The sequence below is a fragment of the Anolis sagrei genome, chromosome 1 (assembly GCF_037176765.1).
Source record: "Anolis sagrei isolate rAnoSag1 chromosome 1, rAnoSag1.mat, whole genome shotgun sequence".
NCBI classification, from domain to species: domain Eukaryota; kingdom Metazoa; phylum Chordata; class Lepidosauria; order Squamata; family Dactyloidae; genus Anolis; species Anolis sagrei.
The window spans coordinates 139,116,018-139,143,149 of NC_090021.1; the positions used below are offsets into that span (position 1 = coordinate 139,116,018).

A 27,132-nucleotide genomic window follows, 5' to 3' on the forward strand; every position below is an offset into this window, starting at 1 on the left:
TTCATGCTTGTTCATGTTTTAAATCTCTTGTTGAAAATGAACTGTAACCCTCTTGGTAGTTCTAGTAAAACTGAGCAAACTCTTCTCTCTGACGTTTGCTGGAGGAATACAGAAATGTCACTTCACTAAGTTATGCTCAATTTGCTTGTTCTTTTATAGATTTTATTTTATGTCATAACATACATATACACATGAATGCTTCAGTAGAGAATTTGACACAGATTTCACAGTGCTAATATTTACTATTACTACTGGGTATCTGTCTTAACTAACTTCTGCCACTACATAACAACAGCTACCTTGTTGGTTGTATCCAATGGTTGTGTGCCTGAGGGACTGCATCTGAATCTGATCTTTGTGTTCCCCTCCTCCCATCTGCATTTTTGTGTGTCCACAAGAAAATAAAATGTGTAAAGAGAGTTAGGAAGATCTCCTGAACTGGAGTGAAGGACAGTCTGTCTCACAGGGCTGTTATGCAAGCAAGGAATTACTCAAAACTAGGTATAGGGATAAAGGTAAAGGTTTGCCTTGACATTAAGTCTATTTGTGTCCAACTTTGGGGGGTTGTGCTCATCTCCATTTCTAAGACGAAGAGCCAGCTTTGTCCGTAGAGACCTCCAAGGTCATGTGGCCAGCATGACTGCATGGAGCATCATTACCTTCTCACCAAAGCAGTACCTATTGATCTACTCACATTTTCATGCTTCAAACTGCTAGATTTGCAGAAAATGGGGCTAACAGCGGGAACTCACTCCGCTCCCCGAATTGGAACCACCAGTCTTTCAGTCAGCAAGTTCAACAGCTCAGTGGTTTAACTCACTGCATCACCTTAAAAAGGTAAAGGTAGTCCCCTGACATTAAGTCCAGTCATGTCTGACTCTGGTGTGTGGTGCTCATCTCCATTTCTAAGCCGAAGAGCCAGCGTTGTCCATAGACACCTCCAAGGTCATGTGGCCGGCATGACTGCATGGAGCGCCGTTACCTTCCCGCCGGAGCGGTACCTATTGATCTACTCACATTTGCATGTTTTCGAACTGCTAGGTTGGCAGAAGCTAGGGCTGACAGCGGAAGCTCACGCCACTCCCCGGAATCGAACCTGCGACCTTTTGATCAACAGGCTCAGTAACTCAGTGCTTTAACCCACTGCGCCACCGGGGACTCCTGCATCACTTTAGGTATAGGGATATCATGCCACTTTGATATGGATTGAAGGAACAGAGGGGCCTGTAGGGTGTGGAAGGGAAGAGAAAGATGAGTTGTGCATCCATGTGGAATTATTATACACAACCATTGGATGCAATATTCTTGTTCTAAAAATATTTATAAAATTACAGTAGTAGCTCAAAAGTGATATATATCTGTTTATTAGTATTAGAAATGTTTTAACAGTATTTAGATATCCAGTTTAGGGTTAAGCTGTACACCGTACAGCAACAAATCTCGGTTTGTGATCGGGTATACACTGGAGAAGTGGCTCTCAATCTCTGTTCTCATGACAAGCGTGCCCCTGTTTGATACGTATTGTTTGAGACAAATAAAGGCTACCAGGTGTGGGCCTATTCTGCATCTCAATCGAGCTCTTGCTTTCAAACAAAAGGTTAACTTCATTGAAAAGTCAGCAAAAGCAGAACTGCACACTATTTGTTGTCAGGACTAAAAGGTTAGTCCAGTTACACGCTTTTGTAAAGGCATTACATTTCAGAAGTTACGTGTGATTATGTTCATTGGCTAACAACATCTCTGCTGTTACATTTGTACCACACCAGTGATTTTCTAATCAGAATAATAATAGTAATCATCATCTTTATTTATATCCCATCACCATCTCCCGAAAGGGACTCAGGGCATCTTACAAGGCACTCCAAGGAAGGAGGAGCTGACACCAAGGTCATTTTCCAAAGGTAGCCAGTGTGAACAACAATGATGTAATGTTCTGATAGTGGTTGTTTTTATCCAAGTGCAGCATAACAAAAATGGTACATGAATATAAAACAACATCAGATAAAAATGATACAAACAACCACCATCAGAACATTACATCATGGTTGTTCACACTGTGTACCTTTGGAAAATTACCTTGGTGTCAGCTCCCTCCTTCCTAATTCCCAACTTGCTTATCAGCTCAAGTGCGTAGCAGATTGTTTTGGTGATTTTTAACAACCTAAAAGCACTCTTACTCCTATCTTCCATTTGGCTCATATATTTTTATATCTGGCAATAGCCTTATATTCAGTGTTCTTTTATATTACACTCTATGATACATGATACTACAAATACTATCCCTTCATGGTAATGCAGGGCCTGACAAAGGCTTAGATTCTACATCACAGACATAGGATCTCACATCTGAGGATGCTTGCCATAGATGCAGGTGAAATGTCAGGAGAGAATGCCTCTAGAACATGGCCATATAGCCCGAAAAAACCTACAACAACCCATCGCAGACATAGTTAAGAATATGTTAACTCTTGACTCAAGTCCCCAAATCTTCCTTAACAGCCGGCACCTGAACCAAGGAATGAAGGGCTGTTCTGCTGGTGATCAAGGTGTAGCAACAGGATGCTGATTCCGGCTCTTCCTGCTAATAATCTGTCATGGGATACGGAGCTTCAACAGGGGTTCTGCTTCTGATTGTTGCACTGCGTATCGCTGGTGGAGGGAGCTGGAAATTTCAATCTTCAGCACCCCAACAGTAAACAGAACAGACCTTCATTGCTCAGTGTAGCTGTTCACTGTTAAAGAAGGCATTTGTGATCATGGCAGCAATACCACAATCACTAGCGTGAATCACTATTCATGTATCAATCTAGTTTACACGCTCACGAGTGCTCAACAAGATGCCAGTCACAGTTTTTAATGTGAGGTGAGGAAGTTCTTGGTTGTTGTATTTTATGTCTGGATTAACTTTCAGACAGCTTGGGAAGTGTCCCTTCATTTATTTCGCTTAGCATTCATTGCCTAGACTTCCAATTGTATGATTTTCTGGGAAACGACTTAGTTGGTTGCTATCAGTTCCATCTGTAACTGAATAGACTGCTGGTTATTTATGAATGCGACCCAGGCATCGTCCCATATGCAAATACCCTGACTAGTCTGACATTATGACAGCATTTTTAAAAAGAACCCTTTGAGATGCATGAATAAATGACAACTATTTGCATCTTCTGAACAGATGCTGCAACTGAGGTAATTTATTTTAATTAGTCAAGTATCGTTGGAAGATGTTCTTGTATATTGCAACTGGTTTGTGTTGCTGAAAAGAAGAACCAGAATGATCCAAGGGGCTGGGAGAACTTCCCTTGCAAGAAAAGAATTACAACATTTGGGGCTGTTTAGCTTAGGGAAAGGTTTAGCAAGGGGAATCGCGATAGTGATGGATAACATTATGCATGGAAGAAGTATGCCTGGGGAAGCTTCCTCCCAACCCCCTTTTCCCCCCTCTCTTTTCTTCTTTGTCTGTCTCCGTCTGTCTGTCTCACTCAGTCATAATACAAGAACCCAGTGGGATCATCTACTGAAGCTAAAATGGTGACTGATTCAAGTACTTCTTAATTCAGTACAAACTCAAATTGTGGAACCCATGGCCAACTAGAGGTGCATCTACACAGTAGAATTAATGCAGTTTGACATCACTTGCATTGCCATGATTCAATTCTGTGGAATTATGGGACTTGTAGTTTGGTGAGGCACCAGCCTTCTTTGGCAGAGAAGCCAAACAAAAGATCTGTAGGACCATAAAAGTCAGTATTAAGTCAAACTGCACTAATTCTACAATGTAGATGTTTCCTTCGTTGGCTTTAAAATGTGATGAGACACATTCATAGAGGATAGTGCTATCAATGCCTAACAGTCAAGATAGCTGTATGTAAACTTTAGTATCATGTCCCCCTGGTAGCGCAGTGGGTTAAATTGCTGAGCTGCTGAACTTGCTGACCAAAAGGTTGGCAGTTCGAATCCAGGGAGTGGGGTGCGCTCCCACTGTTAGGCCCAACCTAGCAGTTCAAAAACATGCAAATGTGAGTAGATCAATAGTTACCGCTTCTACGGGAAGGTAATGGCGCTCCATGCAATAATAATAATAATAATAATAATAATAATAACAACAACAACAACAACTTTATTTTTATACCCAGCTAACCATCTCCCCAAAGGGACTCGGGGCAGCTTACAAGGGACAAGCCCAAAAAGTTACAAATAAAACACAAACAATTAAAAACATCGGATAAAATATAAAACAACCACAATCGTAAATAACTTCAAAAGAGTATGGCTGAGAAAAAGGAACATAGCTGAGTTTCAGCCTCAAAGAGTACAATAAATCCTGAAGAGAGTGCAAGGAAAGTGCTGGCCACATGAGCTTGGAGGCGTCTACAGCCAACGCTGGCGCTTCGGCTTAAAAATGGTGAAGAGCACCACACCCCAGAGTTGGACATGACTAGACTTAATGCCAGGGAAAACCTTTACCTTTAACTTTAGTATCAGATGTGGTATTCTCAATTTACTGGAAAGTGCAAGAAAGAGGGGCTGCAATTTCATTCATGTCCTTCTGCCTGTGGTCTTCCCATAGACAGCTCATTGATCATGATGTGAACAGAATTTTGCTTTTCTCAAGTTCTTATAAAATATATACAAAGAATGCTTTTTCCTCCAACTCATGTAGATCTTTTTCTCTCTCTCTCTTCTACATCTTGGGAGCAGGTGGTATGGAGTCCGGAGTCACACTCTCTGACGTCTGGTGTTACATGTCACTACTTGACAACTGGAATCTCGTCTCCCGAATGACAGTTCCAAGATGTCGGCACAACAGCCTGGTATATGATGGGAAGATTTATACCATTGGAGGCCTTGGTGTAGCAGGCAACGTTGATCACGTGGAGAGGTAATGTTCCTCTATTCATTCAAGAGCTTTCAAAGACAATTAAATAAGAAAATAGCATCATTTCAGATGCTGTACGTAGAATTCCTTTTTTAAAAAAATACTCCTGCTTTTATAATGCACATTGAACAGTAGTTGGGTGGAATGCCCAAGAATAAGAAATCTCAATAACTAATATAAATGTAAATTTTGAAAATTACTCTGAACCATACCTTTCATTGAACAGAGGCAGTTAAGTCACACGGCTATGTTTACATTTATTATTGTGTATTTATTTGTATGTAGAATAGTCACAGTACTTCACATACAAGGTCATGCTGAAAATATTACAGGTAAATCAACATTTCTATTCTCACTTGGTAGATTGGAAGTGTGAGCAAAGAGATGGGGAAAATGTGCTTTCCATATAGCCTAGAGTGTTTGTGGGAATGAAAAAATTCAAAGCTAGTACACTGTGCTAATTAAGAGTATCGAAATAGACTAGAGTTCTCCAATCTGATGCCCTTAAGATAGCTCACCATAGGCCATGATACCTGGGGTTGATGGGAATTTGCAGCCCAAAAAATCCAGAGGATACCAGGTTGAACAAGGCTCAACCTGATATCCTCAGGATTTTCTGGACTGAATTTTCTGTTGGCCTCAGGTATCATGTCCCATTGGTGAGCTATTACGGTAGTTCAATTCTAAAACTTCTTAAGGGCGTCAGATTGGAACGCTAGTCTATTCTGATACTCTAATTATGGTAATTAGATGCTATAGAGCATATTTCAGAGGAAGGCAATGGCAAACCACTTCTGATAGTTCCTTGCTTAAAAAATATTTCAAAGTTAATGGGCCTGTTATAAATCAAGAGGCAACTTGAAGGTGTATAAACAACATTCACACATAAAGCAGTAACACTTCAAACAGAAGTTTGTTTGAAGGAGGAGGAGAAAATCTGCAGAAACAACAACCTAAGGTTTTTTTAAAAAATGTTAAGGTTCATATAGCACACTGGAGCCTCCAGTGGGGCAATGGGTTAAACCCTTGTGCCAGCAGGACTGCTGACCGGTGGTTCGAATCCGGGTGTGAGGTGAGCTCCCTTCTGTCAGCTCCAGCTTCTCGTGTGGGGACATGAGAGAAGCCTCCCACAGGATGGTAAAACATCCAGGCGTCCCCTGGGCGACAATCTTGCAGACGGCCAATTCTCTTACACCAGAAGCGACTTGCAGTTTCTCAAATCGCTCCTGGCACTATATGTATGTGGCACACTAAAAAGAAGCCCACTCTGTTGCATTGCTACTGTGGTTTTCCATGACTACTTTTCTGTAAACTGCAAACTGAATAATATATAAGATTGTAAAAGTATGCTGTATAAGGTCCAGATGATGGCTTTATAGAAGAACCAATTAAACCATTCACTCATAAAACTGCTAACCTGCACAAGAGGAATTAAGAAGACAAGACGAGAGGGAAATAATGTTCGTTCAGATACAATGATGCAGAATAAAGGCTAATAATGCAAAGAGTATTTTTTTTTCCTATAGCAATTGCTGAAGAAATAAATAAAATGTTAAGGGACACTAATAAAACTATGGAAAGAATCCCAAAGTAACAGGAATGAGGGAAAGAAGGTATACATCTTAGTAATTTACAGCTATGCCTCAATTAATATAATGAATGTGTTTCTAGGCACTACTTCTTTCACAATAAAAATATGTTTTCAGATGTAGAAATAATATAGAAGGAAAAAAAGAAGGGCAGTTTGAAATGTTTGAGCAGACTTTTTATTCAAAATTAGCATTATGCACACTTGGAATGAAGCAAACAGATCTGGTAAACCTCGAGAAAGAAAACAATTTCTACAGACTGCTTTAGAGAACCAGTGTGATTTTTTTTCATGTCAGGAGCGACTTGAGAAACTACAAGTCACTTCTGGTATGAGAGAATTGGCCATCTGCAAGGACGTTCCCAGGGGATGCCCAGATGTTTTGATGTTTTACCATCCTTGTGGAAGCTTCTCTCATGTCCTTGTATGGGGAGCTGGAACTGACAGAGGGAGCTTATCTGTGCTGGCCTCAGATTCGAACCTCTGACCTGTCAGTCTTCAGTCCAGCTGGCACAAGGGTTTGACCCATTGTGCCATGGGGGGCTCCACCAGTGTGATGGAGTGGTTTGAATGGGGACACCAAACTGGATTTGGTTCCTGGCACGTAAAATGGAAGGGTTTATTCCCCTTCTATACACACACTCACAATCACAAACACACCAATAAATTGTATTTTACACCATTGAAGAGTTTCATTCATATCTATAATGAAGAGTTTAAAGCCCAAACAATTCTGCCTGGATTAAGACTTAGCACACTTAAGTCTTAATTCAGTGCTTTTTGACTGGGGAGATATAAGGAAATGGTCTCAGGAGGTGCTCCAAGTAAGATGGCATCACAGTTCCAAAAAAGGATGAATGATGTAAACGTGGAATGTGGATGCAACAAGGCCACAAGGAAGTGAAAAGCATTTTGACAAATACACCAGCTCATTGGTACTTTTAAAAGGAAGAGGACAAAGAGAAACGTTAGCCCTCCACATGAAGTCATCACTTGACTAAGATGTATAGTATTTCACTGCTAAGATGACCACACTCCATGTGGGAGCCAGTCCTGTGTCTCTGAGAACTGAGCAGCTAAGCAAAAAATGTCGGTTCTCCTGGCCATGCATTGTAATGTAGTTACAGGGGAACAGAAGCTCTGCTGCCTTTGAAGTATTCCATACAGCAGGTGAGGTAAGACCACAGAGTAAACTAAAATTCTTGTATACCTGAGGCAAGCAGAGAAATGTAAAGGGAAAAGCCAGAATTAATTTGCTTGCCTATTTGTAAATCAAATTAGAGACAGTTGATTCAAGGGACAGCTTTTAAAAAAATTATTGTGTATATCTATAATTTATAATAAACATAAATGTAAGAAAAGTGAAAAATATGTATGTGTGTATGTGGCAGAGGTGTCCACTTACACAGACAACCTCCAGCCTCCACAAACAGACTATTGTTCCAAGTGATGAGAAGCCTCCAAAGGCACTCCCTCAACTGACATTGCAGGTTATGGCAAGCACTATGAACACGTAGCCCAAATGCTGTCATTATCCTCCCCAAACACTACAGCCCATAACCCAATTAATGCTTTCATTCCAGGACAATTTCACCCTAGATATGATGTGTTTCTTCCACCACAGGCAGGCATACCAGGGTTCCTTGTGTGGAATTTACATGACCCCCACCCACTTGTTCTCCTGCCCTTTCTTATGGCACACAGCAAAAAGAGAGGAATTGATCAGCAACTGATCAGACTGGAGGGGTTTGGGGCACTGTCTCAACTGGATGGAAGGCAGAGCATTATGACCCCCTTCGATAATGGAACTGGACTACATTTGGCACACAGAACCACTAGCCCCCAGTGGTGCAGTGGGTTAAACCCCTGTGCCAGCAGGACTGAAGACTGACAGGTTGCAGGTTCGAATCCGGGGAGAAGCGGATGAGCTCCCTCTATCACCTCCAGCTCCTCATGCGGGGACATGAGAGAAGCCTCCCACAAGGATGATAAAAACATCAAATCATCCGGGTGTCCTCTGGGCAATGTCCTTGCAGACGGCCAATTCTCTCACACCAGAAACAACTTGCAGGTCCTCAGGTCGCTCCTGAGACAACAACAAAAAAACAGAACCACTGTGACCACCACTGATGACGGATCTGGACTTGACTTGGCACACAGCTGAACTTACTGGAGTACATTCACATTGCATCTTCAGGGAAATGTAACCCCATCAAATACAGGCTGAATCCATATTTCCTGATTTGCTGTACAATAGATTTAAAAGCCCTCATGTCTTATCCAGATTAAGGTACTAGTACACTGCCATTTAATCCAGTTTCTGAATCCAGATTATCTTCTTAGAACTAGATTATATGACAGAGTAGATTCATATACTCTTGTTCAAAGCAGATAATCTGGACTCTGAAACTTGATTGTCTGGCAGTGTAGATCCAGCCTAAATTTCACTTTGTCCACTATGGTGATAAGATGCTGCAGCTTTTGAAAGTCCTCGACGCCTTGTCATTAAATCCACAGGGTGCCAAAACACAGCCATTTTTTTCGTCGAAAACACTACATTTCAAAAAGCTGTCCCTTGAGAAGGGCAACAAAGGCCACAGTTATACCCCTTAGGGCTACTCTAATGTATTCGCAAACTGACTGCCTTTGCGGAGTGACTGGAAAATTCAGGTTGGTCAAAGAGCTGCAGCCAGAGTGTTAATCAGGGCAGATTATAGGTGCAATATAACTCTCCTCTTAAAACAGCTCTACTGGCTGCCAGTTTGTTCCCCGGCACAAGTCAAAGTGGTGGCTATGAGCTGTACAGCCCTATATGGCTCAGGTCCAAGCTGCTTGGCAGTCAGTGTCTCCCTTTATGAGCTTGCCTGGGCCCTGAGATCATCAAGAAAGGCCCTTCTCTTTATTAAAATTTAATACATTTTTGTTGGAGTTTGTTTCCAAAAGTTATCGGTGGCAGCACATTGTTGCCTAGGAGTAGTGCAAGTAAAAACCATAAAAATATATTAAATTGCTTTAGTACAGGGTTTGGAAAATTGCATTTTATAGTGAAAGAATGCACATCCTCAACCAGTTTTTTCCCCCCGCTTCCTATAAAACTTGTTCAGATGGATTTGGTATCATATGAAAATAAACACTTTTTTTCATGTCAGGAGCAACTTAAGAAACTGCAAGTCATTTCTGGTGTGAGACAATTGGCCGTCTGCAAGGACGTTGCCCAGGGAACGCCTAGATGGTTTGATGATTTACCATCCTTGTGGGAGGCTTCTCTCATGTCTCCGCATGGGGAGCTGGAGCTGACAAAGGGAGCTCATCCATGCTCTCCCCAGATTCAAACCTCCAACATGTCGGTCTTCAGTCCTGCCGACACAAGGGTTTAACCCATTGTGCCACCAGGGGCTCCTAACACCACATGTATTATCCATATTTGTTTTAACTTGAGCTATAGGATAATATGGTAACACTACATTTATTACCCATATTATCCTATGGCTCAAGTTAAAACAGACAAATACAATACAATTAACATGCAATCATAGTACATATTTGTCTCAACACTGTCACCAACACACTTGGTGGGGACATGAGAGAGGGACTTCTCAGTGGCTGTCCTTCGACGCTGAAACTCCCTTCCCAAGAAGGCCATCATACTAGGGAAAAAAATCCACTTAAAATCTGGTTTCTGCCTCCTGCAGAATGCTGGGGTTTGTAGTTTAGTGAGACTGTTAAAGGCTCCTCCCTAAACTACAAACTCCAGGATTCTGTAGGACACAGAAACCAGATTTTAAGTGGATTTTTTTCTCTAGTGTGATGAAGCTATCATTTCACATTAAGAGTTCTTGTTTAGTCCAGTAAGCTTATAAAATAGAAACTTTTTAAAGAATGGGCAGGGAGTGCAGTATAACAATACAACCAAACTGTTCTTAATTGCATTTTAGCTTTTTAATTGCTTTCTGTTCTTTTAACGGGAAGTTTGAACTGTTTTAATACTGTGAATAGCTTAATTCTGTCTTAATGTTCACTTTTTGTTTATTTCTTTACTGTATAGTTCTTTTAAATTAGTAAGCAGCCTTGAGTCCCAATTTTGGAAGAAAAGCAGAATACTAATAAATATAATTAGTAGCAGAAAAGTGTCCGATTATACTAATTTCTTTAATCATCTCTCTCAAATGGGCAGCTTTGGGTTATGAGGTTGACTAACAAAATGAACCTCCCAGGCAGAACCCAGCATCCAAGACATGACCCCATATTTGGAGAGAAGGCAAATGTTTCAGAAATGTTACTGCTTCTCTTTGGATGGATTTGTGGTATAGATTGGAGCAGGAAACTCTGCAAGTGAAATTGTGGTGTTCAAATGTAAATTCAAGAAACCCTGTTCTTAAAATTAACAATTATAATACACAGCTTGCTTACACCAAGAGTGTGCCAGTTGGCTAATTTATATTTCCCCTTTGGGTTCAGGGTTGTTTTCTTCCTGCAATCTGCACGGGCGCCCTCTAAATGTAATTCACGTGTTCTTCCTTGTTTATGAGTTTCCATATTTAATTGCACATGCATTTCCATTATGGGTATTCATGTTATTCTGCTCATAACGGCTTTTGATATTGAGATCATGCAAATGTATTTGCTACAACTGTTAATATTCATAAGTCTTCATTAGCATTCATCTTGCATTTCCCTCCTCTGCCTCTTGCCATCGGTGGCTATTTGTTGTCGTCACTGGTGTATCTATTGTCACCCCATCCTATTTGGCAGGTTAGATCATCATCAGAAATCTTGTTTATAAACCTAAAATTTTTACAAGCCTAACAATACAAAGTTCATACAGGATAAAACATAACTCATCCATGAAAACAATGACGATGTTTCTAAGCCTCGATACTCTTGTGGCATTAAGCCGTGAGTGTGTGTATGTGTCATAATTTTATTCTTGTCATCTGCAGTTCCAATTTTTGCATCCATGAATCTTCTATTTAACTGGATATGCTGCCATTCCAAGGAAATAATGAAGCCTAACAACCATATCATTTTTTACTGTCTCCATGCTCATTTTGCTGAAGTTATTTGGATCGCTGCCATGTTAGCTTAAAAAATAGGTGTCTGAACCGGTGACATTGTCTAAAATGAATCTTCATCTATGGTTTATTAACTGTACATCTTTATGGTCAATGGCTTAATTAAATCTGAAACCAACGACCTTAGAACTAATTTAGCGCTCTAGCACGTCCTCTTATCTCTTGTGCAACATGGAGAAATGGATACAACGGTGGAAAATCGTATTCCTGCAACACATTTTCCATTAGCTTTTCCCACAACCTGTAGCGAAGTGTGGTAACGCGGTCCACTCATTGAAAATTAAATAGAGGCAACTTGCACATTTCCAACATGAACATTTAAGGGCTAGTTAAGTGAGGCAAGGAGAGCTATCATATTGCATTATGTCTGGAGATCAGCTGATCTTCAAGCAAAACAATGTTAAGTGCATTAACTCTTGCCTGCCTCCAATTGCCACAGGGTATCACTGCACTGATTGGCGAGAACAACCTCAGTCTATTATACTTAACAGAAATTAATTAGCAGGAGCCATCTTGTCAAAGCTATCCTGGGCTATAATTAGACTTGAGAAACATATGTTGAGAATAGGTTTCATTAATTTATTTAAAATCATTTTTAATCCTCAGACAAAAAACAGTCCCAGAACAGCTTATGCATAGTCAGTAAAAGTAAGATAGTCCTGGATGTCAGCTTACAAACCTAACATTTTAAAAATCCTCCTTCTATGCCTTCCTCCATTGCTCCTTTGCATTACAATGTGTAATGCAATTTTTGTTCCTAGGTTATAAATGTCATTTTCTAATTGGTTAATTATAAAAACATGAGGAAAGTATATTAAACTGCAAAAACATAAGAAGCCACTTTGAGTCTGCTTATGGAGAGAAAAAGTGGAGTATAACTAAACATAATAATAATAATCCGGCAGCACATTTTGCTATGGTTTTTCAGTGAATATTTCAGAGTCTTAACCAATTCAACATAGTTTGTGGCATCCACAAAAACAAAGTTTCTGGAATATAACAACTATTTTCAAAGTAAGTACTACACAATTAAACAGGAAATAATACTGTCAAACCAGGAACCAGAATTTTTTTTTTCAAATTCTGTTACATAGTGTTACCTACTGCAAGTGATTGGTTAACACTTTTGGGATTTGGAGCACTGCAATATCTGAAGTGCCACAAGCTGCCCATCTCTGGTCTGCTGGCTGTTTTCTAATGGGTTAGAATGTATTTCTGAAGAGATGTCTTCCTGACCAGCAATTAGTAGTACATCTAAGTTTATTTATCTGTCTCTGTGTTTCAGGTACGACACAATCACCAATCAATGGGAGACGGTCGCACCTTTGCCAAAGGCAGTGCATTCAGCAGCTGCCACAGTGTGTGGTGGGAAGATCTACGTGTTTGGTGGCGTGAATGAGGCCGGGCGTGCTGCTGGAGTGCTGCAGTCATATGTACCTCAGACGAACTCATGGAGTTTTATAGAGTCACCCATGATAGGTAAAAGGATTACATCCTGAATTTTTTTGAGGGTATGAACCAAGGAATGCATCAAGAGTATTATGCCCTTCAGTTGCTGGTGTCAAGCTGATACCCTATATATGCATGTGTAAGTTTTGAATTTTTTAACAAAAAATCAAGCCCAAAAAACTTGGTTGATGTGAAGATTGTATGAAAATTCTTATTTTAAAAAATGAACAATCCAATAGCTTAGGACCATTCCACACATGCCTAAAACCTGGAAGGAACCGAGATAAAAGGAGTGGTGGATAAATTACGTTTTGAGAAAGATCACATGGAATTGGGTTAACAGCTAAAAAACACATCATTAAAAGGAGCTCTTAAAACCCGATTCCATCCAAAAAAAATGTGCATCTTCGCATGGCTGTATATCCTTGCAATTATGGAAAACATATGACTTCCTTCTGAGCCCCCTATGTGGACTGCTCCAGTGCACATGCGCATTTTAATAGCTGATTGAGCTGTTAAAAAATAGAGCCACGGACACACAGGTGGCTCGATCTAAGCACAGTTGAAAAGTAATGAGAACTCTCTGCAGCCATACCTTGGTTCTAATGTTTATAATATTAAACAGAGCTTGAATTTATACTTGTCTGAAGAGAGAGAACAAGAAATCTACTTATGTGTACATTTAGATCGCATGAGCACATATGAGGTGTACTGCATCTCGGAGACAATTTTAAAAAAGACTTCATCTGGATGTCCCCCATCACCCCTCCATCTTACGGATTTGTAAAATCCGCTTCAAAGGATGGCGTGAAAACAGCGGGGGACCATTTCCCATTACTGACAAGTCTGCGTCTGAACTAGCTGTCAGGTTCCAGGATTTTTAAACCCACCTTTTTAACCCGCATTTTGATGCTGTCTGGAAGCACCCTTAGTCTCTCCTGGGAGAACCTAAAAGAAGCACCAATACCTTTTTACTCTCTCCATCATGTTGCCAAATCTAGCCTTTTGAATGCTTAGGTAAGAAAATTGTGGTGACCAGAAACAACTGTCTCCTTGAGGCAGCTGTTTCCCCTCTTCACACAATAACTTTTAACTTTTCAATAGGACATATCAAAATTCATAATCTTGGCCCCCAAATCTCCCATCAACTTATACACAAAGTCAACTTACACATGAGTATATACAGTAATTACAAACGTTGTAATGACTGAAAACAATGCTAATGGTTCATTTTTACACAATTATTGACCTGAATTGCTAGCTATGCATAGTGCATATTATTCTATACTAGACTGGATAATGTAGTTGGTACTTATTATTTTCTACAATAGGTGGGTTCCTTGTGAGAAAATGCAAAGGGTCAGGTGCATTAACCCTGTGGTATTCAAAGTGCTAGTCTGTGGACCAGTGCTGCTCTGAAAACCATTGGCTGCTGGTCTGCAGCAAATCTCATGGAAAGAAGGAAACAGTCATAGCCAATGGGCACAACCATAGTACCAGCCCCTGACAGGTTAAGAATAATACAACCTGCTGGAAAACACATCAGATAGCTCAAGAAGCGCTTTATTTGCCCAAGGTTATGACAACACAAATCATCCCTTCTTCACCTATTTAGATGTGATTTCTCCATCCCTCACCCCCCCCCCCCTTTGGCACAATAATAATGTAAACTGACATGTTCCCTCTTCTTACCCCAAATACAACTGGAAAGAGTTATTTGGGAGCTTCCCTCCTCCACACTGGCTTTTAGCCTCCCTATGTTGTAACTGATGTTTTTCCCATGCAAAGGACACCTTACATGAAAGGCAGAAGTGGAAAATTTTGTGATTTTATAACCCCCCAAACTGGTTATTATCAATTAGTCTTCAAAAAGGTAGACTGGTACCTTTTCTTGACGTGAACTAGTGTGGTTTAAAAAATATTATGATTATGCTGCAATGGGTGTGCATTGTAGAAGAAGCAATTCAGTTCTCATTTGCTGCATCGATTTTTGGGTGGAACGTTGCCCTTTCCTGTTCTTTGGCTGCTCTTAGTGTTCAGCGTAACGTGACATGACATGCATACGATGTAGCATGAAACACCCAGCAGGAGAACGTTAACCATTGGCAATCATGTTTATGTATTACACCGCAGCACAAGCAAACCCATTTCCTAGCTCTTTCTGTCACATGCACACAGTGCCGTGGTTCATATAATCCACTGAGTGACATTATGAGGTTTCCCTGTACTCAGAGCAGACTGCAAAACTGAATGCATTATGAGGGGAAAAAAGTCTTTTCCTTCCTTACCAAAATAATGAAAGAGCTATAGAAGGAAAGAATCCATTCCCTAGATTATTACAGTATCTAGCAGTTGTCAACCCAGGCAGGCTTTTTAAAAAATCACTCCTGACTATCCCAAAGTACCTTGTAAATTTGCAAGTAAATAGCTTTATGCCCCAACAAAAATATGTCAGAACTACAAATAATGAAAAGATATTTATGCTTCATTGGAATAAAAGTAGCTAATTAGCTAGTGTCAGTACAATATTCAGAAGGGAGAGAACATTACATACCGTGAAGTCCTTGTTTTGTAGTTTAGCTCAAAGATAAATAATAGCAGTTGGCTTGAAAAAAATCTAAAGAAACAGAATGTGGAGAATAATAGCCTTTATTGGGTAAGTTTTTTTGTAAGAGAGGAATTATCATTTTGAACACAACCTAAATCTACAAAAAGTAGGACACATTTACACTGATTACTTAGGTTGGTTTGGAACCAGTTTGGGAGAAACCAGTTTTGCTGTGCAGCTAATTACATTCTTATGACAGAAAGATGTTTGAATCCATGAAGGTGATTAGATTAGCTATGGAAAGTGGCCTTAAACTGGAGTATTTTTTTCCATTTCTGTTGGAGATGCACACCAGTGTTCCAGAGGCGTAAAAGGGTGAGGGAGAGAAAATGACAATTAGTGATGGAAGTAATTAATTACATTTAGGGCTCGCTGACATGGACTTGGTGTTTCTTTGCTTGATGTGCTTTAAACTCTTTGATTTGTGTTGAAGCATGCTTTGATGGCCTGCATATTGTAGCCACCACAATTTGGAGTCAGTTTCAAGTTACATTAAATGGTCAGTCTAGATGTGACGTTAGAGAAGGGGAACACTACACATTGAACGGAAGTGCAGTCCACTGGCATTTGGAGTTTATTCATAAACCTTCTACAGGAATTTTAAGTGTTACTGGAAGGCAACCAATTAAAGAGGTTTGCTCTTTTAGGCTGCTTCCCAAGCCATTTTTTTCCTAAAATATACTCAATTGGTTCACTGCAACAAATGAGGGACTATATACATTCTGACTGACTAATTTCTTTGTTTGAGGCTTATATTTTGGAGACAGTACTATCTTCGCCAAGCCTACATAACTTGACTTTCTTCCCCATCCCATCCGACATCCCTGTAAGCCCTGAGTCACAATACTAAATTCACCTGAACTATCTCCTCTTCTTTGCTGTGGAAATCTGTTCTTCCTCACAATTTTGATATGGTGTGGAATTCCTCCATGTTGACTTCACCACAGTGCAGGCTAGTAATAACACAGTCCAGCTCCCCAAAAATATCTTGGTGTCTTGGTTTTCAGGCCTGTTCCTGGAATTATTTGGGGCACTGATTCAGAAAATTGCATTGGATAGACCTCATCGGCTCTAGTTTCCTAGATATGGTTATTATCATGCTTACACCAAGTTTAACACAATATTCTAACCAAGTTGTGAATATAAAGCACACCCCAACCTCTGAAAGCAATACAAGGTCTGAATTCCAAGTCCAGATACCATAGTTACATTGAAAGTGTTCCAGATTCAACAAAGCCAGTCAGGTCAAAGATAAAAGAGTCCAAAGTTGAGGGCAAAATCCAAACAAAGTCAAGATACAGTCCAGAGATTCACCATGAATCAAGATGTTGTCTCCAGCAACAGGACTGCAAATTTGAGAACTTTTTATTCTATATTCTCAAGTTTTGCTTGTGAAGGGCTCTTCTCTCTGCTAATCGCACAAACTTGTGACTAGCAGTACACTCCCATCTCAATTAAAAAAGGGACAGTGCACTTAATCTTTCCTCAGCCCTCCCTGATGGGAAGTGGTAGCTTCTGTTGAAGGCTCTTCTTCTGCACTGACTAAGATCAACTGTGGGGTGGGGGCTGCTGATCTCCAATCCCAACACTGGCTCTTCTAACAATCCCTTGTCCTTGTTTATCAGAGTTATCTAGGACGGTTATAATGATTTCCAATGGGTGAGCAGATGATGACAAGTATATGGCATGTGTTCTGTATCTCAGAAACTAGAGCTGATCAGTGAAAACGGATGTCATTTTTGGAATCAAATATACCCAGAAACAGAGCTAATATTCTGTAGCCATGGATTTCAATGAACCATTGCTTGAAAATGTTTTTTTTTAAATTCCAATAAACACGTCCCATTGTATATAATGGGACTTTGACATCCAACGGAATGGTATCCAACGGAAGCCAGGAAACAAACACCAGTTGATACCAAGGCCCACTATATATAGCAGTGGTTCCTAACCTTTATTCCTCCAGTTGTTTCAGACTTCAACTCCCAGAAATCCCAGCCAGTTTACCAGCTGTTAGTAATTGTGGGAACTGAAGTCCAAAACACCTGGAGGGCCAAAGGTTGAGAACCACTATTATTTATCATGTCAGGAGCAAACCAAAACAGTTTTATTGCATTAAAAAAAAACCAAGCAAACAAAACACAAAGTTTGCAGACTTTGTATTCTATTAAATGGGAACCACTGATATATATATATATATAAAGTGAGGACAATATGCTTGAAGAAATACAGGATTAAAAATGATTAATTAGCACTTTGCTGCTTAGAAATATTTTAAGGGTATTTGAGAGTTTTAGAACTTTTAAGTTCAAAAGGAGTTTTGCATCAGCAGTGGTAATATAAAAACAATGACTGAGATCCTGGGCTGTTATTCAGTGTATGGCAAAGACATATATCTCAATAAGCTGAGGTATGATCTAGGTTCTTTAACTGAGGGCTATGATAAATTGCATATGCTGACAACTGATTTAGTTATCTGGCTCTCTTCAGAATGAAGCAGTGCTGTGACGCAGTTGGTGCTAGCAATAAACTTGTCAGTCATTGTGTTTATCAATTTAATCAATAATCAGAGTCCTGAGGCAGGAACCGTTGGGTATGTTGGTTTATACACCAGTGAGGAACCGAATTTGAAAAGCTGTACATTTTAAAAATGATAAGCCATGAATGTAGTTAGAAATTCAGAACCAGTGAGGATGAGCTTAGCCACGGAAATAGTCTAGTGCTGAATTAACTGTGTGTGTAACTCCTGGGATGATGCACTTTAAGCTTCCACAGCAGAAAAACAATTTCACATACCCTAGCTTTGCATTTATTTTTATCTCTCATTGTTTTCATCTTTCTTTCCGCCTTTAAAAAGGCAGGCTAGGATGGTGGAACAAGATCCTTGAAATGTATTGAATTGCCTTGTGCAGAAAAAAGTCCCATCCAGATAATCATGAGTTTGAAATGCAAGAACTAATACACTAATACATCAGTGCTATTTTTTAAAGAAAGAGAAATTGACTAGTTTTCTGAAGGAGAGAATCTTCCTGTGTAGTGCCACATAAAATATATATGTGATAGCTTACCCTCCGGTTGAACATAGAGAAGGAAGACTCCTTTATATTTTACCAAGTGGATACAGTCCTCTTTGGTTATTAATAGCCAGAACATTTGTAAAGCATTATAGGTAGATGATAGCCTAGGCCAGAGTTTCTCAACATGGGTGTCAGGATATCTGGGGTGGGGTCACAAGGGGGTTTCAGAGGGGTCACCAAATACCATCAGAAAACATATATTTCTGATGGTCTTAGGAACTCCTTTGGCAGAGAAGGCTGAAGATCTCTCTGTTTGTCCTTCTCTTCCTTTTTGGAAACAGACAGCAAATCCTCCAACCAAAAGCCCTTCTCCAATGTGATTGGCTGGCCTCTCAGCCAAGAAGAGTGTTGTTTCTGAGATTCCAAATGGGGAGGGAGAGCAGGCATGCTCAGCAGATGGCAGCATGGTGCGCATGGGCAGGTGAGGGACAGCATGTGAGGCTGGAAGGAGGCTCGTTCCAGCAAGTCCCTTCAAGGCATGGGTTAGGGTTAGGGTTATCATTGGTGGAGTTCAAAATAATAATAATAATAATAATAATAATAATAATAATAATAATAATAATCTTTATTTATACCCCACCACCATCTCCCCCAATGGGGACTCGGGGCGGCTTACATGGGGCCAAGCCCAAACATCATATTACAGCAAAATAAAACCAAAAAAACATAAGCAACAAGCAAGAACATCATAATTACATAAAATGTATGAATACATTAGCAATATAACAATACAATAAACACAATCACAGTGACAATGGGCGGGCCACACGTGCAGGATAAAATGTTAAAAAAACTTGGGTGAGATAAGAAGAGGAGCAAGTTATTTGCAAGAGGGAGAATGCTCTTTAATTGTAGGCAAACTATAAATCCCAGCAACTACAACTCCCAAATGTCCATCAGTGTTCACATTTGGGCATATTGAGTATTCGTGCCAAATTTGGTCCAGATCTATCATTGTTTGAGTCCACAGTGCTCTCTGGATGTAGGTGAACTACAATTCCACAACTCAAGGTCAAACCCTTCCAGTATTTTCTGTTGGTCATGGGAGTTGTCTGTGCCGAGTTTGGCTCAATTCCATCGTTGGTGGGGTTCAGAATGCTCTTTGATTGTGGGTTAACTATAAATTCCAGCAACTACAACTCACAAATGACAAAATCAATCCCCCCAACCCCACCAGTATTCAAATGTGGAGGTATTGGGTATTTGTGCCAAATTTGGTCCAGTGAATGAAAATACATCCTGCATATCAGATATTTACATTACAATTCATAACAGTAGCAAAATTACAGTTATGAAGTAGCAATAAAAATCATTTTATGGTTGGAGGTCATCACAACGTGAGGAACTGTATTAAGGGGTTGCGGCATTCGGAAGGTTGAGAAACACTGGCCTAGGCTTATCCACATTTTCCAATAACATAAAATAAAAATTCATAGAGGCACATAGACACTTGAGTCTAAAAGGGATCCCATGTAATCCCCCAAATTAAAAGAAACCTATAAACTTGTTATGAAATGAACTCCCTAAAAATTAAACATAATTTGGAATAACCATATTTCCAAACCCTTGGGGTTTTTTAAAAAAATCAGGAACAATTGTGTTGGTACAGAAATGTGTCGGTACAGAAAAAGAGATTGCACACAAAGCCACAACGTGCAAGAATTTGAATCCTAGGGGGAACTATTCTGTGGCCACCCAGGCAACTTTGACAAATATAAATTAAATGCCAACACTCTTCCCACATGAAATTCATTTCAGTATTGTAACAACAGTATAAAATAAGATTAAGTACTGTTGTATGTGCTGCTCACCAGCCAAACATAGCAGTAACAAGAAGTAAGATATGGAATAATAAGGCAAAATGAGAGGGTTATATTTTTGTTCCCCGGGCTACTATTAAAAGCAAAGGCAAGCTAGTTTTCCAGCTTCAAATATTTTTTAAAATAGTACTCTTCCATATCTTTCGCATTTTAAAATAACTCACACTATTTTAGTCCATTTAAGACAGGAATAGGCAACTGTAGAAGACAAGAGGGCCACAAAAAGATATTGGAGGGTTGCACCCATTCCTGCAACATGTGTGTGTCATTCCCAAAAATCCATAGTGGGAAGTGGGACATAGGGTCATGCTTTCTGGACAATAATAATAATAATTTATTTATATTCCATCCTTTTTCGGGCCATATAGCCCGAAAAACCTACAACAACCCAATAATAATAATTATTTATTTATATTCCATCCTCTCTTCTGAGGGGACTCAATGCAGATTCACAACAAAAAATACCTAGAGGGACATTTAGGGACATTTTTAATTAAAAAAAATATTTTTGAAAAGTTTTCCAAGATTTTATTTTGTTTTGCAAGCCCGAGGGGGCTTCAAACACATGGGTATGCTCTCTTCAAGTCATTTTGGATGAAAAAAAGTGACCATACGCCACACTTTGCCCACTCCTGATTTAAGACTATGGAACAGAAGGGAAGGTAGTCAAATTAGTCATGATAGAACTTACTTTATATACTCAAGTATAAGCCTACTTTTTTTAGGCTGAAAAAGTTCCCCTCGGCTTATACTCGAATCAATGTTATTTATTATTTTACTCTGTTATTATTGTTATTTTATTACATTTATTATTTTACTCTATTACTTATTATTAGAAGGATACATTATTACATTGACATTGAAGAAGGTTGGAATAATGGTTTAATCAGAGTTGGACTGCCTTATCTTAAATTACAGTTTTATGTAAACACTAGCTGTCCCCTGCCACTCATTGCTATGGCCCAGTCTATGTATGTGTTTTGTGTATGTGTATCTATATCTGTGTATATGTGTGTTTGCATATATATGTGGTTTTGCGCATGCGTTGTAATGTATTTGGGGGGGGGGGTTGGCTCTTTAAGTGTTTTTTGCTGGGTTTTTTTCAGTGTTTTTATGAGTGATTGTCATTGTTGGCCTGATATTTGGTGTCAATTCATCCAGTGGTTTTTGAGTTATGTTAATCCCACAAACGAACATTACATTGTATCGTCAAATGCTTTCATGGCTGGAATCACTAGGTTCTTGTAGGTTTTTTCGGGCTATAGGGCCGTGTTCTAGAGGCATTTCTCCTGACGTTTCGCCTGCATCTATGGCAAGCATCCTCAGAGGTAGTGAGGTCGGGTGGAATTAGGACAATGGGTTTATATATCTGTGGAATGGCTGGGGTGGGGCAAAGAGCTCTTCTCTGCTGGAGCTAGGTGTGAATGTTTCAACTGACCACCTTCATTAGCATTTGAAGGCCTGGCTGAGCCTGGGAAAATATTTTGTTGAGAGGTGTTAAGATGTGCCTGGTTGTTTCCTCTCTGCTGTTTTGCTCTTGCAATTTTAGAACATTACATTTTTATTTATATAGATTCAAAAACATTGAACCTACTGATGCCTCAATTAATGTAATTTTATTGGTATCTATTTTTATTTGGAAATTGACCCATAGCTACTGCATTTTCCACCTTCATCTTATACTTGAGTCAAAACGTTTTCCCAGTTTTTTGTGGTAAAATTAGGTGCATCGGCTTATATTTGGGTCAGCTTATACTCGAGTATATACGGTACTTTGTTTCAGTCATTTCAACTCATCTTCCCTCTTCTACTCTCTTTCTCTCTCATTCGAATCAAAACCAAACCAAAGCTACTCCTTTCTAGTTCTGGCAATGGCTTGTAGCTACTGAGCAGGTGCAGAGCACCAAATTGAAAAGCAAATAACAAATTGTTCAGTGTAGAGGTGTTAATGTAATTTGCACCCCATCCCGTGTTAAATATTGTTTATTCTCCGAGGATAGTGAGGGTGAGTTAAAAATTTAATTTATATAAAATTGTCTGTAGAACAGCTGCTTCTCCTCTGAGGGCTGCAAGCTTTCGCCATATATAGAGCTGCTGGTCACAAGTAATCCTTTCTGCCACCTGCCCACTGCCAGCATTTGCAGTGCCGTTTTTGCTGTATGGAGGCTATATTTAGGCTCGCCAATGTTCTAAGCACACTCATCATTGGCACATGCATAGAAGCCATTATGACAATAATTTTGACAGTGTGGAAATGGCAGGCATGCCCAGAAGGGTCTTCGAGGCCCGAGTGTAACCAAGAGAGAAAGTGATTTGTGACAACCTTGGGGAAGGTTTTCTTTGAAGTGTATTTTTTTCTCAGGGGTTTCAAAAACAGCTGCAGTGTGCAATGGGACAATAAGATAACAAACAATGGCACGATGGTAGTATTCAATAGAAGGTGGTGGAGTGCTACCATTGTCTGACAACATTGATGTAGGTTTTTCGGGCTATATGGCCATGTTCTAGAAGCATTCTCTCCTGACGTTTCGCGTGCATCTATGGCAAGCATCCTCAGAGGTTGTGAGATCCTCATAACTTCTGAGGATGCTTGCCATAGATGCAGGCGAAATGTCAGGAGAGAAAGCTTTTAGAACAGTGGTTCTCAACCTTCCGAATGCCACGACCCCTTTTACAGTTCCACATGTTGTAGTGACCCCCAACCATAAAATTACTTTCGTTGCTACTTCATAACTGTAATTTTGCTATTGTTATGAATCTTTATGTAAATATCTGATATACAGGGTGTATTTTCATTTACTGGACCAAACTGGGCACTAATACCCGATATGTCCAAATCTGAATACTAGGGGAGTTGGGAGGGGGTGATTGATTTTGTCATTTGGGAGTTGTAGTTGCTGGGAATTATAGTTTACCTACAATCAAAGAGCATTATGAACTCCACCAATTATGGAATTGAACCAAACTTGGCACACAGAACTCCAATGACCAACAGAAAATACTGGAAGGGTTTGGTGGGCATTGACCTTGAGTTTTGGAGTTGTAGTTCACCTACATCCAGAGATCAATATAGATTCAAACAATGATAGATCAGGACCAAACTTGGCACGAATACTCAATATGCCCAAATGTGAACACTGGTGGAGTTTGGGGAAAATAGACCTTGACCATTTGGAGTTGTAGTTACTGGGATTTATAGTTCACCTACAATCAAAGAGCATTCTGAACTCCACCAACAATAGAATTGGGCCAAAGTTGGCACACGAAACTCCCATGACCAAAAGAAAATACTGTGCTTTCTAATGGTCTTTGGCAACCCCTCTGACACCCCCTCTCAACCCCCCCAGGGGTCCCGACCCCCAGCTTGAGAAACACTGTTTTAGAACATGGCCATATAGCCAGAAAAACCTGCATCAACCCAGTGATTCCAGCCATGAAAGCCTTCGACAAAACATTGATGTAGTTTTATACCACTCTAGCATGACGTAAAGTTATCCTTCTTTGTGTCTCAGAATTTTGAGATGCAGATCTCAGGGGAGGTGGTGAACAAAAATGTGGGTAAAACATACAAAACTATGTTATGTTCAGTAGGAATGTGTTGTCAAAATGCTCCTATCTTAGGGGGGAAATACATACAAATTGTGTGTAGCATACATTTTTTAGAGCTGCTAGAATTAGCTTAAGAATGGGGAAAAATGAGAACCCTTGAGGCATCACAACCAGCAAATTACACCACCCTTTCTACTGTTGCATCCCTTAAAGCAACATGAAATTCTGTAACAAGCAGATCTCTCTTGATCAAATCTGCATTATGTGACATTTAAGCTCTATTCTGAGTATTCTGTCATTTATATTACCACTTAGATTCTGAGGTTGTCTGCAGGCTGTTCGCTGTCTCCTGCTCCCCCTCCGCCACTTCTCTGAGGAGGCAAGCAGCCAAATGTAGGTGAGAAGTGGAGCCAGAGAAGGCAGGCAAAAGATGAAAAATCACCAACTATGATGGTGGGAGGGGAGGATCTGGCAAAACAGTGAGCAGAGAAACACTAGTAGTGACAAGGAATATTTGGCTGAAGGGACTACTGGTTTCTTGTCTCTTGGCTGCCCTCTCTGGCTATACTTCCCCAGAAAAGGAGACAAGTGGGCTGACTGCAGACAACTGGGGTCAAGGGAAGATGGGACAATAGCAATGCAAAGCTGAAGAAAGCACACAAAAGATGAGAAATCAGCAGCCTCTTCAGCCAAATATTCCTCACCACCACTGGTATTTCTTCACTCACCATTCAGCTGAATCCCACCCTCTTCAGCATTGCCGGCTCAAGATGCTCTTGATATCTCATGCCTGCCTTCTAATGTGCCTCATAATGAGCCCATAAGTTCTACCCTGGAGCGATCCATGGGTTATACCAAAATCCATAATTTAGGCCCCCAAACCTTCAATTGACTTATACATGAAGTCAAATTATACAAAATATATACGAGTCTCCAGGGACAGCAGATTGTTCTCTTTTGTTGCCTCTGACAAAAGGAGAAGCACACGCATGCCCCATGTTGTTGTTTATTCATTCAGTCACTTCCGACTCTTTGTGACCTTGTGGACCAGTCCATGCCTGAGCGCCCTGTTGGCCATCCCAAGCTCCTTCAAGGTCAATTCAGTCACTTCAAGGATACTATCCATCCATCTTGCCCTTGTTTGGCTCCTCTTCCTTTTTCCTTCCATTTTTCACAGCATCATTATCTTCTCCAAGCTTTCCTGTCTTTTTATCATGTGCCCAAAGTACTTCATCTTTGCCTCTAATATCCTTCCCTCCAGTGAGCAGTCGGGCTTTATTTCCTGAAGTATGGACTGGCTGGATCTTCTGGCGGTCCAGGGCACTCTCAGAACTTTCCTCCAACACCTCTATCTTCCTTCGGTCAGCCTTCCCTATGGTCCAGCTCTCACATCCGTAGGGGAATACCATTGCTTTAACGATGCAGACCTTCGTTGCCAGTATTATCCCATGAATTGCAGCTAAAGAGAGCCAGCATTGTGCGAGGTTTGAGTTTTGAACTAGACACTGGGATACCTGGATTTGAATCCCCTCTGCCATGTAAACTCACTGGGTGGCCATGGAGAAACCATTCCTTCTCAGCCCCAGAGGAGAGCAATCACAACCCCTCTTTGAACAAATTATCCCCAATAAACACTATAATGAATTCACATGAGCATCATCATTAGTCAAAAATGACTTGAAGGCTCACACCTGAATTCATGAAAGTATATCTTTAACTTCAGTATTGATTGGGGAATCTATTGAGTTGGGTAAAATAGGGAAAATGCCAATGGATGAATGATTTAATGACTGGATTAGTAAGTTCTGTTTCAAGGTGTTTTGTTTTATCTATATTCTTTTAGAATATCTGAAGAGCGCTTTTCAGTAATTACAATGAAGGCATTACCAGGTGGATGGCATTCCAGTTTGTAATTTCAGCTTGGTTCTCAGAGGAGTGTTAAATATTCAGACATGTTGAATCTTACTCCCAGCAATAAACAGGACACTTAAGGCATTTGCATTTCAGTCCTAAGGTACACTTGACATTATTTGTTCCCATGGTGGGGATCAGTGTGTGCTCGGATACGCAAGGTCTGTGTAAATAGCAGCTTAGATTCCAGTGGGAACTCCGATACCAGGTTTCTTGAGTTTTCCATCGCTGCTTCATTTGAGTACCTTGAGAGAATCCTCTTTGTGCCTGATCTTGCTGTAAACATTTGGTTATGACAATATGAACACACTGCAGACGCTCATTGCAATGTCTGTCCAGTTCTGACTGAAATCCCTAAGCCTCCTTAAAAACAAAATGATGTATTTCAAAGACATAGAGCCATTTTCAGTGGAGTTCTTGTTCAGTGAATGTTAAAGTCATTTTTGACTTCCACATCTGGGAAAATCCCATCAAAATGTACTATACTTTTCCTACAGATGTTCTTATTATCAGAACCTCAGAGAAATCATAGAGCTTGTCAATAGGGTCGTTGTTCATTAAAAGATACCCTTGCATGGCTTTTATATCTAATGCATGCTACAGTATTTGTTGTCAGAATCAAACCCTAGGCAAAGCAACATCTGTATACCCTGCTATTATTACCCTTTAGATCAGGGGCCTTTCCACACAACACAATGATAGCATTAAGATTCCACTTTAATTGCCATGGCAAAATCCCATGGAAATCCAGGATGCCTTGTTTAAAAGAAGGGATGACACTCTATTCAACAACAATCTTGACAAGACTCAACATTAACTTTTCTGTCTAACTCATATACTAACCAGCTCGGTAGTACTACTACTAATAGCCACAATTGTCATAACAACAACAGTCCTGTGCTTTTTCTTGGCTTTTGGTTCAGCAGGTAATGAACTATCCCTGCCTTCAGAGGCTTTACATATTTCACGGATAAGAATTCATTCTCAATTAAATCCTAAATTTAGCTGTCCTTGTTTCATGTCATTTTTCCTAATAAGTCCTCTACTTTTCACTATAAAGGTTCAATCTCAGTGGAGTTACACATGAGTGATAATTACCATTTTTGTAACCTGCTTAGCCTTTCCAGCTCCACGACAAGCTCAACGGCGGTGATTCATTATTATGGGATACACACAGAGTAT

General features: G+C 40.1%; 1 protein-coding gene across 1 annotated transcript in view; it reads left to right on the top strand.

Moving 5' to 3' along the window:
* The window catches only part of KLHL29 (kelch like family member 29), a 545,709-nt gene that overhangs the window by 482,607 nt on the left and 35,970 nt on the right, over positions 1 to 27,132 (top strand). The window contains exons 11-12 of the mRNA XM_060786976.2: positions 4,699 to 4,879; positions 12,822 to 13,015. Coding sequence (XP_060642959.2) covers positions 4,699 to 4,879; positions 12,822 to 13,015 — 375 coding nt within the window. The remainder of the gene's footprint in view (positions 1 to 4,698; positions 4,880 to 12,821; positions 13,016 to 27,132) is intronic.